A 16,829-nucleotide genomic window follows, 5' to 3' on the forward strand; every position below is an offset into this window, starting at 1 on the left:
GCCACAGGCAGCACACGGTGCTGAGAGCACAAGATGGCATGATAACTGCCCATGAAAAGAGATATAGTCCTTTAAAACTAAACACGAATAAAGGAGATAAACGGCGGCGAGGAAGAAACAATGCTGTGTTTTGCATTAGGCATGACCTCCGAGATCCAAAATGCCTTGTGAGAAATGCTCCCCTGTATCCCGGCGAAATAAATGACTGAACCTTTGTTCGGTACATAGTTTTGACGTTGTGTGTAAGCAAGTGTTTGTGTCACCATTGGCAGTCCCAAGACACCAAAAAATTAGCAGAGGAGAACTTCATCCATAACAATTTTCCAACAGACAAGGCCAACTTCAAAGCTGTTGCCGCCGCTGTTCACAGTGCAGAAAAGCCACTAGTTGATTACATGCTAATCAACGTTTATTGTGGCAATGTTATTAAAGGAGAAAACAAACAAATGAAGAACACAACACATGAGGAAATGGCTACTCATTAAATCATCAGTCAGAAAAAAATGACTAATTGGATGTTCAACCACAGAAACAATAGGACTAACACATGGGGTGTTTCGCAATATGCATACTAGCGTGCTCCATACTCTCATGCTCTGAGTGTATTCTCCGACCACGTTCTCTTGAGTAAGTTCTTGTGAGGACGAGAGTGTGGGGAATGCATGAAATAACACATTTGAGAAGCACTCGCACGCTTCACCTCCCCATTCACTGAACCTTCATCCAGCCAAGACAATGGCAACAATAGGCGAAACAAGATATACACAAAGCAAAAATTCTACTACATAATTTTCAGATAGATACATTGTATTCCGAAAGTATTCAGACCCCTTGAATTTTTCTACATTTTGTTATGTTACAGCCTTCTTCTAAAAATGATTAAATTGTTTTTTTCCAGTCATCAATCAATACAAAATACCCCATAATGACAAAGCAAAAACATGTTTTTAGAAAGCAAATGTATATATGAAAAAAAGGGAAATATCACATTTACATAAGTATTCTGACCCTTTACTCAGTACTTTGTTGAAGTACCTTTGGCAGCGATTACAGCCTCAAGTATTCTTTGGTATGACGCTACAAGCTTGGCACACTTGTATTTAGGCAGTTTCTTCCATTCTTCTCTGCAGATCCTCTCAAGCTCTGTCAGGTTGGATGGGGAGCGTCGCTGAACAGCTATTTTCAGGTCTCTCCAGAGATGTTCGATCTCAACATTCCTAGACTTTTCCTGAAGCCACTCCTGCGTTGTCTTGGCTGTGTGTCTAGGGTCGTTGTCCTGTTGGAAGGTGAACCTTCGCCCCAGTCTGAGGTACTGAGCGCTCTAGAGCAGGTTTTCATCAAGGATCTCTCTATACTTTGCTCCGTTCACCTTTGCCTCAATCCTGACTAGTCTCTCAGTCCCTGCCGTTGAAAAACGTCCCCACAGCATGATGATGCCACCACCATGCTTCACCGTAGGGATGGTGCCAGGTTTCCTCCAGACTTGACACTTGGCATTCAGGCCAAATAGTTCCATATTGGTTTCCTCAGACCAGATAATCTTGTTTCTCATGGTCTGAGAGTCCTTAGCTGCCTTACGGCAAATTACAAGCGGGCTGTTACTGAGGACAGTCTTACGTCTGGCCACTCTACCATAAAGGCCTGATTTGTGGAGTGCTGCGGAGATGGGTGTCCTTCTGGAAGGTTCTCCCATCTCCACAGAGGAACTCTGGAGTCTCTGTCAGAGGGACCATGGGGTTCTTGGTCACCTCCCTGGCCAAGACCCTTCTCCCCCGATTGCTCAGTTTGGCCTGTCGGCCAGCTCTAAGAAGAGTCTTCTTCCATTTAAGAATGATGGAGGCCACTGTGTTCTTGGGGACCTTCAATGCTGCAGACATGTTTGTGTACCCTTCCCCAGATCTGTGCCTCGACACAATCCTGTCTCTGAGCTCTAGGAAAAATTGATTTGACCTCATGGCTTGGTTTTTGCTCTGACATGCACTGTCAACTGTAAGACCTTATAAAGACATGTGTGTGCCTTTCCAAATCATGTCCAATCAATATAATTTACCACAGCTGGACTCCAATCAAGTTATAGACACATCTCAAGGATGCTCAATGGAAACAGGATGCACCTGAGCTCAATTTCGAGTCTCATAGCAAAGGGTCTGAATACGTACAGTTGAAGTCAGAAGTTTACATACACTTGGGTTGGAGTCATTAAAACTCGTTTTTCAACCACTCCACAAATTTCTTGTTAACAAACTATAGTTTTGGCAAGTCGGTTAGGACATCTACTTTGTGCATGACACAAGTAATTTTTCCAACAATTGTTAACAGACAGATTATTTCAATTATAATTCACTGTATCACAATTGCAGTGGGTCAGAAGTTTACATACACTAAGTTGACTGTGCCTTTAAACAGCTTGGAAAATTCCAGAAAATTATGTCATGGCTTTAGAAGCTTCTGATAAGCAAATTGACATACTTTGAGTCAATTGGAGGTGTACCTGTGGATGTATTTCAAGGCCTACCTTCAAACTCAGTGCCTCTTTGCTTGACATCATGGGAAAATCAAAAGAAATCAGCCAAGACATCAGAAAAAAAATGTGGGACCTCCACAATTCTGGTTCATCCTTGGGAGCAATTTCCAAACGCCTGATGGTACCACGTTCATCTGTGCAAACAATAGTACGCAAGTATAAGCACCATGGGACCACGCAGCCGTCATACCGCTCAGGAAGGAGACGCGTTCTGTCTCCTGGAGATGAACATACTTTCCTGCGAAAAGTGCAAATCAATCCCAGAACAACAGCAAAGGAAATTGTGAAGATGCTGGAGAAAACAGGTACAAAAGTATCTATATCCACAGTAAAACGAGTCCTATACAGACATAACCTGAAAGGCCGCTCAGCAAGGAAGAAGCCAACTGCTCCAAAACCTGCATAAAAAAAGCCAGACTATGGTTTGCAATTGCACATGGGGACAAAGATCGTACTTTTTGGAGAAAAGTCCTCTGGTCTGATGAAACAAAAATAGAACTGTTTTGCCATAATGACCATTGTTATGTTTGGAAGACAAAGGGGGAGGCTTGCAAGCCAAAGAACACCATCCCAACAGTGAAACACAGGGATGGCAGCATCATGTTGTGGGGGTGCTTTGCTGCATGTGCGAGCAAGGAGGCCTAGAAACTTGACTCAGTTACACCAGCTCTGTCAGGAGGAATGGGCCAAAATTCACCCAACTTACTGTGGGAAGCTTGTGGAAGGCTACCCAAAATGTTTGACCCAAGTTAAACAATTTAAAGGCAATGCTACCAAATACTAATTGAGTGTATGTAAACTTCTGATCCACTGGGTATGTGATAAATAAATCACTCTCTCTACTATTATTCTGACATTTCACATTCTTAAAATAAAGTGGTGATCCTAACTGACCTAAGACAGGGAATGTTTTCTAGGATTAAATGTCAGGAATTGTGAAAAACTGAGTTTAAATGCATTTGGCTAAGGTGCATGTAAACTTCCGACTTCAACTGTATGTAAATAAGGCATTTCTGTCTTTTATTTTTAATACAATTTCTAGTAACCCGTTTTTGCTTTGTCATAATGGGGTATTGTATGTAGATTGATGAGAATAAGGCTGTAATATAACAAAATGTTGAAAAAGTAAAGGGGTCTGTATACTTTCCAAATGCACTGTATGTAAATCGTAATAATCTAGCTAGCCAGCTAGTTAAACAGGCAAAAATGACCTAAAACTAATATTATGCAAGGTAAACGTACATTTTCCGTGCGTATCTACCAATTCTTCATGGCAAGCTAGCTAGCCAGTTAGCCCTATTCACTTACTATGGATTTACCCATTCACTGAACCGTCTTCCAGCCAGGACAACAATGGCAATAGAGACAAAACAAAATATACACAAAGAAACAGATTTACTTCATAACTATCAGCTAGCTATATGTGAATCGTAATAATGTAGCTAATCAGATAGTTTAACAGGCAAACATATCATAAAACGAATATTATGCGAGATGTATTAATGTATCAAGATACAATATTGTAGTCAGGCAACATGTGAAATGTTAATAGACAATTTCTCCTTCCGAAGTCGGAGTGTATTATCTCTCGCTTCAGCTCAAATAATGGCTGCCCTTGACTTCAATAAATGTTTCCTCATTCTATACGTGGTTGCGTCATATTTCTTTGCATACTTTCAGTTGAAGCTTGCAAACAGAGTACACATTCTAGAAGTGTCCTTCGTGCTCCGTTTCGCATACTTTGATTTGGACTCATACTCCGACCCTCATGTGCTCGAATTTGCATGATCGGAGCACGGTAGTATGCATCACTGTTGACAGAAGGTCAATGGACATAAAGCTCCAAAACATCAAGTTTATCACCTTACCCATCCAATTTGCTACATTAGAGGGGATAGTCAATGAAAAACAGCACCAAATACATATACTGTAGCTGCCAGACGTTACAAGGGTCTCAATAACTGTTCGTCGGGAGGTTTATGTCGGCAGTTCCTTACTCAAGAGTTACTGTCATAGGCAGTTACTACACAATACCTAACCACAAATCTAGCTAGTAGGCTTGTAGAGAGAGTGTATAACAATAATTCTGAGGGGACATTGTAAGAATGGGATAAATATGTTGGACAAGCTCAAAAGATTAGCATTATTTTTAGAGGGTAAGATAATAAATCAGATGATCACTTCCATTAATTTTCAAGTTTTCGGTTCACAACCCGCTCCATCAAACCAATATGAGTGTGCACCTGGAATATACGAAAGCATGCTACAGTGATATTATTTCATCTCAAAACTACTGACATGCCAACTCAACCTCAATGAATATAATAAGACATTATAGGTCCATCTGAGATTGTGATTATGTTGCTCTGCTGCCTGAGACAACACAGACACATGCCATACATTTGGAACATGGAGGCGTTAAGTGACATGACTAGCAGCCTTTTGGTTGCCAGTTGCTACATTAGAGCCCCTGTTTCAAATTAGCAACCTTCTGGTTAATGGTCCACTTGTCTAACTTCTGGGCTGAAACAAGTACATAGTCTATACAAAATAAAAGTGCGTAAGAATAGGGAATTCATGTAAAAACAGCACAACAACCCCACAATGTCAGTCCTCATGGTCATCAGTCCGCTTGTCCCAGGCCCTCCTTGAGACTCAGCAAATTCCATGCCCCTGTGAGTCTCTCTGGGTGAACATCTGGCTTCTAATTAGCAGTGACCTTGAGGCAGGTGTGCCATTGATGATGGGCGAGTCCATAATGGGCGAGTCCATAGAGAGAAGAGTCTCCTGCGAGGACAACTGTGTGTGCTGGGCCGGGCTCCAGTTATCACTGACCTCTACCTGCCTCAAAAGCTACTCCCTATAGGAAGACAGCTTCTGAGGTAATAAGAGATGCTATCATGTGTGTCAAGGAAGGGGAGAGTAGACGACCTGCTGGGAGTCCACATGCAGATCTATCATCTCGTTAGCGTGTTGCATTTATAATTCACAAGCATGCAGGGTTGCATGTGTAATTAAGTTGTGCATCCACACAACTCTATGACGACGCTATGACTCAGAAAACCAGATGTCTTTTATACCGCTCTACAGGAAATGCTACTGAGATTTCAGTCAAGGCGTCCATTTTGGTTCTGAAGGCAAGTGGATTTATCGACTAATTTCTCTAATACACCAACTATAGATAAACATAACATTGATTTCGCTAATATTTTATAAGGAATGAATCAGAATGAAAATAATATTCTGCAAAAGAAAGTAATACAATCAAACGAAGTGAAAATTATTAAAAGGGTATCTTATTGAATAACATTAATGATTGCCAGCAAATGCCAAAGTACGCCACTCGACCCGGAGTGAATTGTACAAGGATCCAGTTTTCATTGATTAGCAATTATCTTTCTTTCGATTTGAACTTGTCATGACAGAAGCATAACATTAAATAGAAACAATATAAGGCAATTAACATGAAGTGAAGCAGTTGGGAAAATGCAGTATAATGTGCTTAAGGGAGGCTCAGCCTGCAAAAGAGCAGACAAAGGCCTGTCTCTCTCTCTTTTCTCTCTCACTCTTTTCTCTCTAAATTTTTTCTTCTCTCTCTGAGGAGCAGTAGATGTTAGAGACTTGAGGAGAGAGAGTCCCTCTGGAGTGGGCAATCAAGGGAAAGGAACTGACAAAAAGCCTTTCTCAGGGAAATCAGCCGGAACTGATTGCTCTTTTCAATCAGGTATATTAAGTGTGCAGGCTCCAGCCGTTTGTAGATGAGCTTGTGATTATTCTAATGTTGGAACCCCCTCCTCCTCACCACACCCCCCACCTTCTGACCAGCCAACCCCCGTTTTCCCCCACGGCCCTTGATGCAACAAGCAGAAATTTGCAGGCTCAGGGCCTCTGGCTGTACAGGTTGACTAGGTCACCTGGCCTCACCTCAGCTACAGATCACAACAGAGGGTGGTGGTAGTCACCGCAGAGGCGAGGGGTCTACTTCAGCTGAAAATAATGAGTCAAATAATGATTCAACACACAACAACATTTTCCAAGTTGTAGTGATGGTGGGACAGGCAGGGGGAGGTTCAATTTGTAATAGCTTGTCAGAAGGTAAGTTGGGTGGCACAGAGAGAAAGTGATGGTGGAGACGGGGATATAGAGAGAAAGTGATGGGAGACGGGGATATAGAGAGAACGTGATGGGGAGACGGGGATAAAGAGAGAGGAAGTGATGGGGGAGACGGGGATAAAGAGAGAGGAAGTGATGGGGGAGACAGGTATAAAGAGACGGGAAGTAATGGGGAAGACAGGGATAAAGATGGAGGAAGTGATGGGGAGATGGGGATAAAGAGAGAGGAAGTGATGGGGAGACGGGGATAAAGAGACAGGAAGTGATGCGGAGACGGGGCTAAAGAGAGAGGAAGTGATGGGGAGACAGGGCTAAAGAGAGAGGAAGTGATGGGGAGACGGGGATAAAGAGAGAGGAAGTGATGGGGAGACGGGGATAAAGATACAGGAAGTGATGCGGAGACGGGGATAAAGAGACAGGATGTGATGGGGAGACGGGGATAAAGAGACAGGAAGTGATGGGGAGATGGGGATAAAGAGAGAGGAGAGATGGGTGAGACGGGGGTAAAGAGAGAGGAAGAGATTGGCAGTCGGTGATAACGAGAGGGGAGACGGGGTTGAAGAGAGAGGAAGTGATGGGGGAGACGGGGTTGAAGAGAGAGGAAGTGATGGGGATACAGGGATAAAAAGAGAGGATGTGATGGGGATAAAGAGATATGAAGTGATGGGGAGATGGGGATAAAGAGAGAGGAAGTGATGGAGAGACATGGATAAAGAGACAGGAAGTGATGGGGAGACAGGGATAAAGAGAGAGAAAGTGATGGGGAGTCGGTGATAAAGAGAGAGGAAGTGATGGGGGAGATGGGGATAAAGAGAGAGGAAGTGATGGGGGAGACAGTGATAAAAGAGGAGGTGGTGATGGGGATAAAGAGAGATGACATGATGGGGGATAAAATGAGAGGAAGTGATGGGGGATAAAGGGAGAGGAAGTGGAATCCTAGATACATATTTCCATTCCAGCATACTGCCGGCCATGGGCCAAGTAGAAAAATAATAACAAAAGGAGAAACTAGAAAGTTATTTTAGTGGAGACGAGGAAACAAAGTGGCTCTAATGCACTGTAGCGATGAAGGAGAGAGAGATGCCTAACAGAGAGGAGAATGAGAGATGACAACTAGATATTGCTCGGGGTTAGGGTGAACAGTGTACCCAGTTAAGGAAGCAATCTTTTTCCCATGTTCTTCTACCAATTTACCTGACAGGAGACCAAAAAGCCTTGTAAAGGATCTGGAAGATAGTCTATAAATTATTCAGATGGGCCCCGTTGTTCTACATGAGTGTTAAAGCTCCTCCAGACTCGAATCAAGCTAACGCGTGGCCCAGCCATCTTGGTGTTCCAGCCTTGTGTTCCAGCCTCAAAGTGTTCTCTGATTAAATGAGCTTTAGTGAGGCTAGACAGCTGCGATTTGAGCTTCTTTGTTTTGGTCCTCTCCGGCATCTCAAACGGCCCTTAAAAGCACACGAAAACAACAGAATAAAACTTGAGCGCTGGTGACCAAAGAGGTCTCTCGTTGGTACGGGGAAAAGGAAAATGAGAAGACACTAAGAATTGTCTTTTAAAACAAAGATCATTGTGTCATGTTTCTTGTTGGAGTGAGAGACGGTGCATTTTTTGTTAGAGTGGGTGACTCAATCATCTAATTCCTTTTGGCTTCACCTGTGGAGGCGGACTTCTGTCAAAACTGAAGAAACGCATCACTTCATGATTCAAACCAATGCTGTCTGGCTGACCAATAGGCACAATAAAAAAATATATTTCCAAATCAAATTATTTCTGTCTCTCTCACTATGGAATCATCTGCTCTTAAAGGTCCAATGTTTTATATCAATATCAAATAATGTATGTGTAGTAATTAAGTACCTTCCAGTGATTTCTCAAGCAATTTCGCTAGGACTGTCTGGGTGTGGTTTGAGTGGGGAAGGGAAAACTGAAAACTGCACTGAACCAAAATATAAACGCAACATGCAACAATTTCAAAGATTTTACTGAGTTACAGTTCATATAAGGAAATCAGTCAATTGAAATAAATGAATTAGGCCCTAATTCATGAATACCATAAAAACAAAGTAGGGGCGTGGATCAGAAAACCAGTCAGTATCTGGTGTGACCATCATTTGTCTCATGCAGCGCCTCATCTCTTCTGCATAGCGTTGATCAGGCTGTTGATTGTGGCCTGTGGAATGTTGTCCCACTCCCCTTCAATGGCTATGCGAAATTGCTGGATACTGGTGGGAACTGGAACAAGCTGTCGCACATGTCGTTTCAGAGCATCTCAAACATGCTCAATGGTTGACATGTCTGGTGAGTATTCAGGCCATGGAAGAACTGGAACATATTCAGTTTCCAGGAATTTTGTACAGATCCTTGTGACATGGGGTTGTGCATTATCAAATTGCCATCAATAAAATGAAATTGTGTTCGTTGTCCACCATGAGGCAATCTGTTCAGAACATTGACATCAGCAAACCACTCGCACACACGACACCATACACAATCTCTGCCATATTCCTGGTACAGTTGAAACTGGGATTCATCCGTGAAGAGCACACTTCTCCAGCGTGCCAGTGGCTATCGAAGGTGAGAATTTGCCAACTGAAGTCGGTACGACGCAGAACTTCAGTCAGGTCAAGACACTGGTGAGGATGACAATCATGCAGATGAGCTTCCCTGAGACTGTTTCTGACAGTTTGTGCAGAAATTATTTTGTTGTGCAAACCCACAGTTTCAGCAGTCCGGGTGGCTGGTCTCAGACAATCCCGCAGCTGAAGAAGCCAGTGGTGGAGGTCCTGGGCTGGCGTGGTTATACGTGGTCTGCGTTTGTGAGGCCAGTTGGAGGTACTGACAAATTCTCTAATGGTGGTAGAGAAATGAAAATGTAATGTCCACCAGGCAACAGCTCTGGACATTCCTGCAGTCAGCATGTCAATTGCATGCTCCCTCAAAACTTGAGACATCTGTGGCATTGTGTTGTGTGGCAAAACTGCAAATTTTAGAGTGGCCTTTTAGTCTCCCCAGCACAAGCTGCACCTGTGTAATGATCATGCTGTTTAATCCACTTCTTGATATGCCACATCTGTTAGGTGGATGGATTATCTTGGAAAAGGAGATATGCTCAATAACAGGGATGTAAACAAATTTGTGCGCAACATTTGAGAGAAATAGGCTTTTTGTGTTTATGGAAGGTACATTTCTGGCATCTTTTATTTTAGCTCTTGAAACATGGGACCAACATGTTGTGTTTATATTTTTGTTCAGTGTAGCTGTTATTGGCAGAGAGGATTTGATTCTCTCTTTCGTATCAGTAAATTAACTAAATTACCACCTGTTGATGTCACCAGGCAGGCCAAAACTCCACCCCACCAAAACAGGCTGAAATTTCAGGCGGTCTTTTCAAACAGCTCTTACACTAAAAGGGTATTATCATCATTTTCACAATTTCATAGTATTATTCCAACCTCCGTGTAGAAATAATATATGTATATATATATATATATATATAACACAGGGAAATCACATTTTTGACTCTACTGGGCCTTTAAATGGCTAGTTTTCTTGGTTTTACCCCAAAATGTCCATGGATAATGTTATCGTGTTGTATATCACGGTTGACCTATAATTAAAATACAGGGTCTACGGAAAGCACTGTGAGGTAAACAGCTTTATATCCCATATAGCCTTCTCCTTGGTGTTATGTCTGTGTTGTCCACTGGTGTTTGCCATAATGAATTGAGTCAACCAATGGCTTATCAGTCTCACCCAATTGAACTAACAAGCATGTACAATAATTGATTGTCCCTGAAAGGACTTGAATGAGTTGATACACGTTGACAGTTTGAGCCGTACACTAATCCATCTATATCCATAATGAAGGCTGGTTCTGGTCCACTTCAACAATAGCTGCCTCGCTGCGTCAGTCGAGCACATAATTAGCGGGAATTCGATTAAATAACCAAATAGGAAACTAACAAAGTAAATACGCCTCTGGGGAGTCTCCACCAAATACTTGAGAATGAAATGAACTTATTGACAGGCAGTCAGACAAACAAGTCTATTCCCAGACACAATGAGGCGGCAAATGCTTACGTGCCAGATTGCAGAGGGAGACTAACTTTCATACGTGTCAGATAAATAACTTAATTCAAAGGTGGGAACAATGTAGCATGTCTACTCTTGAGGTAATTACGCCACTTCCGCACCACAAATGGCAGCCATGTTATCTTATTCTCAACGCCAATCCACAATGGCAGATATACTATAATGCCTAGTGCATTAAAGCCACCGTTCTGTCCTGTCATCCACACCATGCCTCCCATCCGGCCTGTTAACCTTTCCTGGTGGTCATCTCAGAACGCATACAAATCCCTTGTGCTCTATTAAAGTCCTCCCATTGGCCACTGAAACTGCTGCCAGACACCATCCATATTGAATCTGCCGGGGCCCTCTTCCTGAACAGAAGAATATTCCAGATTTTTACAACACAAATCAAATCAAAGTTAATTTGTCACGTGCGCCGAATAGGTGTAGTAGACCTTACAGTGAAATGCTTAACCAACAGTGCAAAATAGGTATTAGGTGAACAATAGGTAAGTAAAGAAATAAAAACAACAGTAAAAAAGACAGTGAAAAATAACAGTAGCGAGGCTATATAAAGTAGCGAGGATATAACAGTAGCAAGGCTATATACAGGCACCGGGCTGATTGAGGTACTACGTACATGTAGATATGGTTAAAGTGACTATGCATAGATGATGAAGAGAGAGTAGCAGTAGCGTAAAAGAGGGGTTGGCGGGTGGTGGGTTGCGGGACACAGTGCACATAGCCCGTTTAGCCAATGTGCGGGGGCACTGGATGGTCGGGCCAATTGAGGTAGTATGTACATGAATGTATAGTTAAAGTGACTATGCATATATGATAAACAGAGAGTAGCAGCAGCAGTAAAAGAGGGGTTGGGGGGGCACACAATGCAAATAGTCCGGGTAGCCAGTAGCCATTTGATTGCCTGTTCAGGAGTCTTATGGCTTGGGGGTAAAAACTGTTGAGAAGCCTTTTTGTCCTAGACTTGGCACTCCGGTACAGCTTGCCATGTGGTAGTAGAGAGAACAGTCTATGACTGGGGTGGCTGGGGTCTTTGACAATTTTTAGGGCCTTCCTCTGACACCGCCTGGTGTAGAGGTCCTGGATGGCAGGAAGCTTAGCCCCAGTGATGTACTGGGGCTAAGCACTACCCTCTGTAGGGCCTTGCGGTCGGAGACCGAGCAATTGCCATTCCAAGCAGTAATGCAACCAGTCAGGATGCTCTTGATGTTGCAGCTGTAGAACCTTTTGCGTATCTGAGGACCCATGCCAAATCTTTATAGTTTCCTGAGGGGGAATAGGCTTTGTTGTGCCCTCTTCACGACTGTCTTGGTGTGTTGGACCATTCTAGTTTGTTGTTGATGTGGACACCAAGGAACTTGAAGCTCTCAACCTGCTCCACTACAGCCCAGTCGATGAGAATGGGGGCGTGCTCGGTCCTCCTTTTCTGTAGTCCTCAATCATCTCCTTAGTCTTGGTTACGATGAGGGATAGGTTGTTATTCTAGCACCACCCGGACAGGTCTCTAACCTCCTCCCTATAGGCTGTCTCGTCGTTGTCGGTGATCAGGCCTACCACTGTTGTGTCGTCTGCAAACTTAATGATGGTGTTGGAGTTGTGCCTGGCCATGCAGTCGTGGGTGAACAGGGAGTACAGGATGGGACTGAGCATGCGCCCCTGAGGGGCTCCAGCGTTGAGGATCAGTGTGACAGATGTGTTGCTGCCTACCCTCACCACCTGGGGGCGGCCCATCAGGAAGTCCAGGATCCAGTTGCAGAGGGAGGTGTTTAGTCCCAGGATCCTTAGCTTGTTGATGAGCTTTGAGGGCACTATGGTGTTGAACGCGGGGCTGTAGTCAATGAATAGCATTCTCACGTAGGTGTTCCTTTTGTCCAGGTGGGAAAGGGCAGTGTGGAGTGCAATAGAGATTGCATCATCTGTGGATCTGTTTGGGTGGTATGCAAATTGTAGTGGGTCTAGGTTTTCTGGGATAATGGTGTTGATGTGAGCCTTTCAAAGCACTACCAGCCTTTCAAAGCACTTCATGGCCACGGACGTGAGTGCTATGGGTCTGTAGTCATTTAGGCAGGTTGCCTTCGTGTTCTTGGTCACAGGGACTATGGTGGTCTGCTTGAAACATGTTGGTATTACAGACTCAATCAGGGTCATGTTGAAAATGTCAGTGAAGACACCTGTCAGTTGGTCAGCACATGCCCGTCTGGCCCCGCAGCCTTGTGAATGTAGAGCGTGATCACAATGTCATCCGGAACAGATGATGCTCTCAGGCATGCCTCAGTGTTGCTTGCCTCGAAGCGAGCATAGAAGTGATTTAGCTCATCTGTTAGGTTCGTGGCACTGGGCAGCTCACGGCTGTGCTTCTCTTTGTAGTCTGTAATAGTTTGCAAGCCCTGCCACATAAGACGAGCGTCGGAGCCGGTGTAGTATGATTAAATCTTATCCCTGTATTGACGCTGTGCCTGTTTGATGGTTCGTCGGAGGGCATAGCAGGATTTCTTATAAGCTTCCGGGTTAGAGTCCCGCACCTTGAAAGTGGAAGTTCTACCCTTTAGCTCAGTGCAAATGTTGCCTGTACTCCATTGCTTCTGGTTGGGGTATGTACGTACAGTCACTGTGGGGACGACGTCCTCGATGCACTTATTGATAAAGCCAGTGACTGATCAGGTGTACTCCTCAATGCCATCGGAAGAATCCCGGAACATGTTCCAGTCTGTGACAGGAAAACCGTTCTGTAGTTTAGCATCTGCTTCACCTGACCACTTTTTTATAGACCGAGTCACGGGTGCTTCCTGCTTTAATTTTAGCTTGTAAGCAGGAATCAGGAGGATAGAATTGTGGTCGGATTTACCAAATGGAGGGCGAGGGAGAGCTTGTACACGTCTCTGTGTGTGGAATACAGGTGATCTAGAATTTTTTTCCTCTGGTTGCACATTTAACATGTCGATAGAAATGACGTAGAACTGATTTAAGTTTCCCTGCATTAAAGTCTCCGGACACTAGGATCTGTTTGCTTATTTCCCTATACAGCTGACTGAGTGCGTTCTTAGTGCCAGAATCCGTCTGTGGTGGTAAATAAACAGCCACGAAAAGTATAGCTGAAAACTCTCTAGGCAAATAGTGTGGCCTGCAATTTATCACAATATACTCTACTTCAGGCGAGCAAAATCTAGAGACTTCCTTAGATTTCGTGCACCAGCTGTTGTTTACAAACATGCACAGACCGCCCCCCCTTGTTCTATCTTGCCGGTGCAGCGTATATCCCGCTAGCTGAATATCCATGTCATCAATTAGCCACGATTCCGTGAAACATAAGATATTACAGTTTTTGATGTCCCGTTGGTTGGATATTCGTGATCGTACGTTGGCGAGTAATATTGACGGTAACGGCAGCTTTCCCACTCGCCTTACAAGGCACCCTGCTCTGTATCCTCTGTACCTGCGTCTCTTCCTCTTGCCAACAACTGGGATGTTGGCCTTGTCAGGTGTTCAGAGAATGTCCTGTGTGTCCTGCATGTTGAAGAAAAAATCTTTGTCTAATCCAAGGTGAGTGATCGCTGTCCTGATATCCAGAAGCTCTTTTTTTGCCGTAGGATACGGTTGCAGAAACATTATGTACAAAATAAGTTACAAATAACGCAAAAAAAAACACAATTGTTTGGGCGCTCGTAAAACTGCTGCCATTACTTCCGGCGCCATTTTAATGGATTAAGAGGGGCTCTCTGGCCACAAGAATTAAGAGGGGCTCTCTGGCCATTAGGACGTTTTATTCCATCGGATGCAGCAGACCTAATTAAAGTATCTTAACCTTGTTGGGCCTAATCTCTTGCGTCACTCTATAACACATGGGCGTGTCTAAATCAAGCTGTAAAATGCCTCGAAGCCTCCTGGTTTAAGCTCTAGCTACCAAAAGAAGCGTTTAAAAACAAGTCGGATAACTCTGGATCAATGTTATAAAGCCGAGACAGAGCAAATACCATCGGCCAATTACAATTTGATTTAACCGGGTTTATAGCGAGGATACTGGTGGGGGAGAAGGTGAACAAAATACTTTGATGAAAACACAAGCAAATAACATCATAGTTGTAATCAACAGCTTTCTTAATTGAAAAGGAGCCAAGGAAGACACAGCTATAATATTTGGGCTTGTCGAGAGATTTCTATTGGTTACTAACAAAACACAATGCAGGGGGGTCAAAACAAGAAGATGAGGAAATGAAACATGGCAGTAAATTGGTAAAGGTGACATAACACCTAGAATGATTGCAGGTGTGGAGTAAATTGCATGTTTGTCGAAAATCTTTTGTGATTTCCTGTGAGAGCGTCCAATTTCAAGAGGCAGATATTTCCGGGGAGGAATAAATCTTGTTTGTTGAATATATAGTTTACTGTCTGCAAGGTCCAATAACAGCATGTTGAGCGATTCAAAACATGCAAGTATGACCTTAGCAGAAAACAACAAGTTTTAATTACTCTCTGACTTTGCAGTATGTTGTACATCCATCTCTCACATCAGAATATAAGCTACTGTTAATGCCTCAGGAGTGTCTGTGTAGAACTATGGTTCAACCAGTGATACAGTGTCCATATAAGGACATGGTCAACCGTTATTTAAAGAGGACGGACTGGCTTACCTTTGCTAGCACTCTCCACATGCTGCAGCTCTTCAGGGAACCTCAGGATCTCCGGGTACTTCTCTTCACACTTCTCAGCCAGGAAGTGGAGCAGCGTTGTGTTTTGGTCGGCCGACTTAGTGTCTCGAAGCTGAGAGAGAGGTGAAGTCATGGGTGAGTCACAGCATTAGTTGTTCTTACCATTTAGCAAAAGCCCAAAGCGACTGACAACAGTGAGTGCATACATTTTAGTATAGATGACCTCCAACCCACGACCCTGGCATTTCTAGCGCCATGCTCTTACCAACTGAGCCACGCAGGGACAGAATGTTCTTTGAATGTTAGAAAAGGCCACAACAATAACGGATCTGCATGAAACAACCAACCATACAGAGAGCTGTTGGGGGAGGGGGGCATGTGTAAACGTTCAGCTCTCTTTCATTCAGTCTTTCAGGAACTGCCTTTAGCCTTCTTTGCTTTTGCCATATGACAGTGGCAGATAAAGATGCATTGTATAGTTCAGTTTGTTAGTGGTCACATACAGTGGGGAGAACAAGTATTTGATACACTGCCGATTTTGCAGGTTTTCCTACTTACAAAGCATGTAGAGGTCTGTAATTTTTATCATAGGTACACTTCAACTATGAGAGACGGAATCTAAAACAAAAATCCAGAAAATCACATTGTATGATTTTTAAGTAATTAATTTGCATTTTATTGCATGACATAAGTATTTGATACATCAGAAAAGCAGAACTTAATATTTGGTACAGAAACCTTTGTTTGCAATTACAGAGATCATACGTTTCCTGTAGTTCTTGACTAGGTTTGCACACACTGCAGCAGGGATTTTGGCCCACTCCTCCCTACAGATCTTCTCCAGATCCTTCAGGTTTCGGGGCTGTCGCTGGGCAATACGGACTTTCAGCTCCCTCCAAAGATTTTCTATTGGGTTCAGGTCTGGAGACTGGCTAGGCCACTCCAGGACCTTGAGATGCTTCTTACGGAGCCACTCCTTAGTTGCCATGGCTGTGTGCTTCGTGTCGTTGTGATGCTGGAAGACCCAGCCACGACCCATCTTCAATGCTCTTACTGAGGGAAGGAGGTTGTTGGCCAAGATCTCGCGATACATGGCCCCATCCATCCTCCCCTCAATACGGTGCAGTCGTCCTGTCCCCTTTGCAGAAAAGCATCCCCAAAGAATGATGTTTCCACCTCCATGCTTCACGGTTGGGATGGTGTTCTTGGGGTTGTACTCATACTTCTTCTTCCTCCAAACACGGCGAGTGGAGTTAGACCAAAAAGCTCTATTTTTGTCTCATCAGACCACATGACCTTCTCCCATTCCTCCTCTGGATCATCCAGATGGTCATTGGCAAACTTCAGACGGGCCTGGACATGCACTGGCTTAAGCAGGGGGACCTTGCGTGCGCTGCAGGATTTTAATCCATGACGGCGTAGTGTGTTACTAATGGTTTTCTTTGAGACTG

At 43.8% G+C, this 16,829-nt stretch overlaps 1 protein-coding gene across 3 annotated transcripts in view; it reads right to left on the reverse strand.

Moving 5' to 3' along the window:
- The window catches only part of diaph2 (diaphanous-related formin 2), a 708,741-nt gene that overhangs the window by 241,982 nt on the left and 449,930 nt on the right, over window positions 1-16,829 (reverse strand). For all 3 annotated transcript variants that reach the window (XM_071399170.1, XM_071399171.1, XM_071399169.1), the window contains one exon: window positions 15,361-15,490. In XM_071399170.1, coding sequence (XP_071255271.1) covers window positions 15,361-15,490 — 130 coding nt within the window. The remainder of the gene's footprint in view (window positions 1-15,360; window positions 15,491-16,829) is intronic.

This window comes from Salvelinus alpinus, chromosome 4, assembly GCF_045679555.1.
Source record: "Salvelinus alpinus chromosome 4, SLU_Salpinus.1, whole genome shotgun sequence".
Classification (NCBI taxonomy): Eukaryota; Metazoa; Chordata; class Actinopteri; order Salmoniformes; family Salmonidae; genus Salvelinus; species Salvelinus alpinus.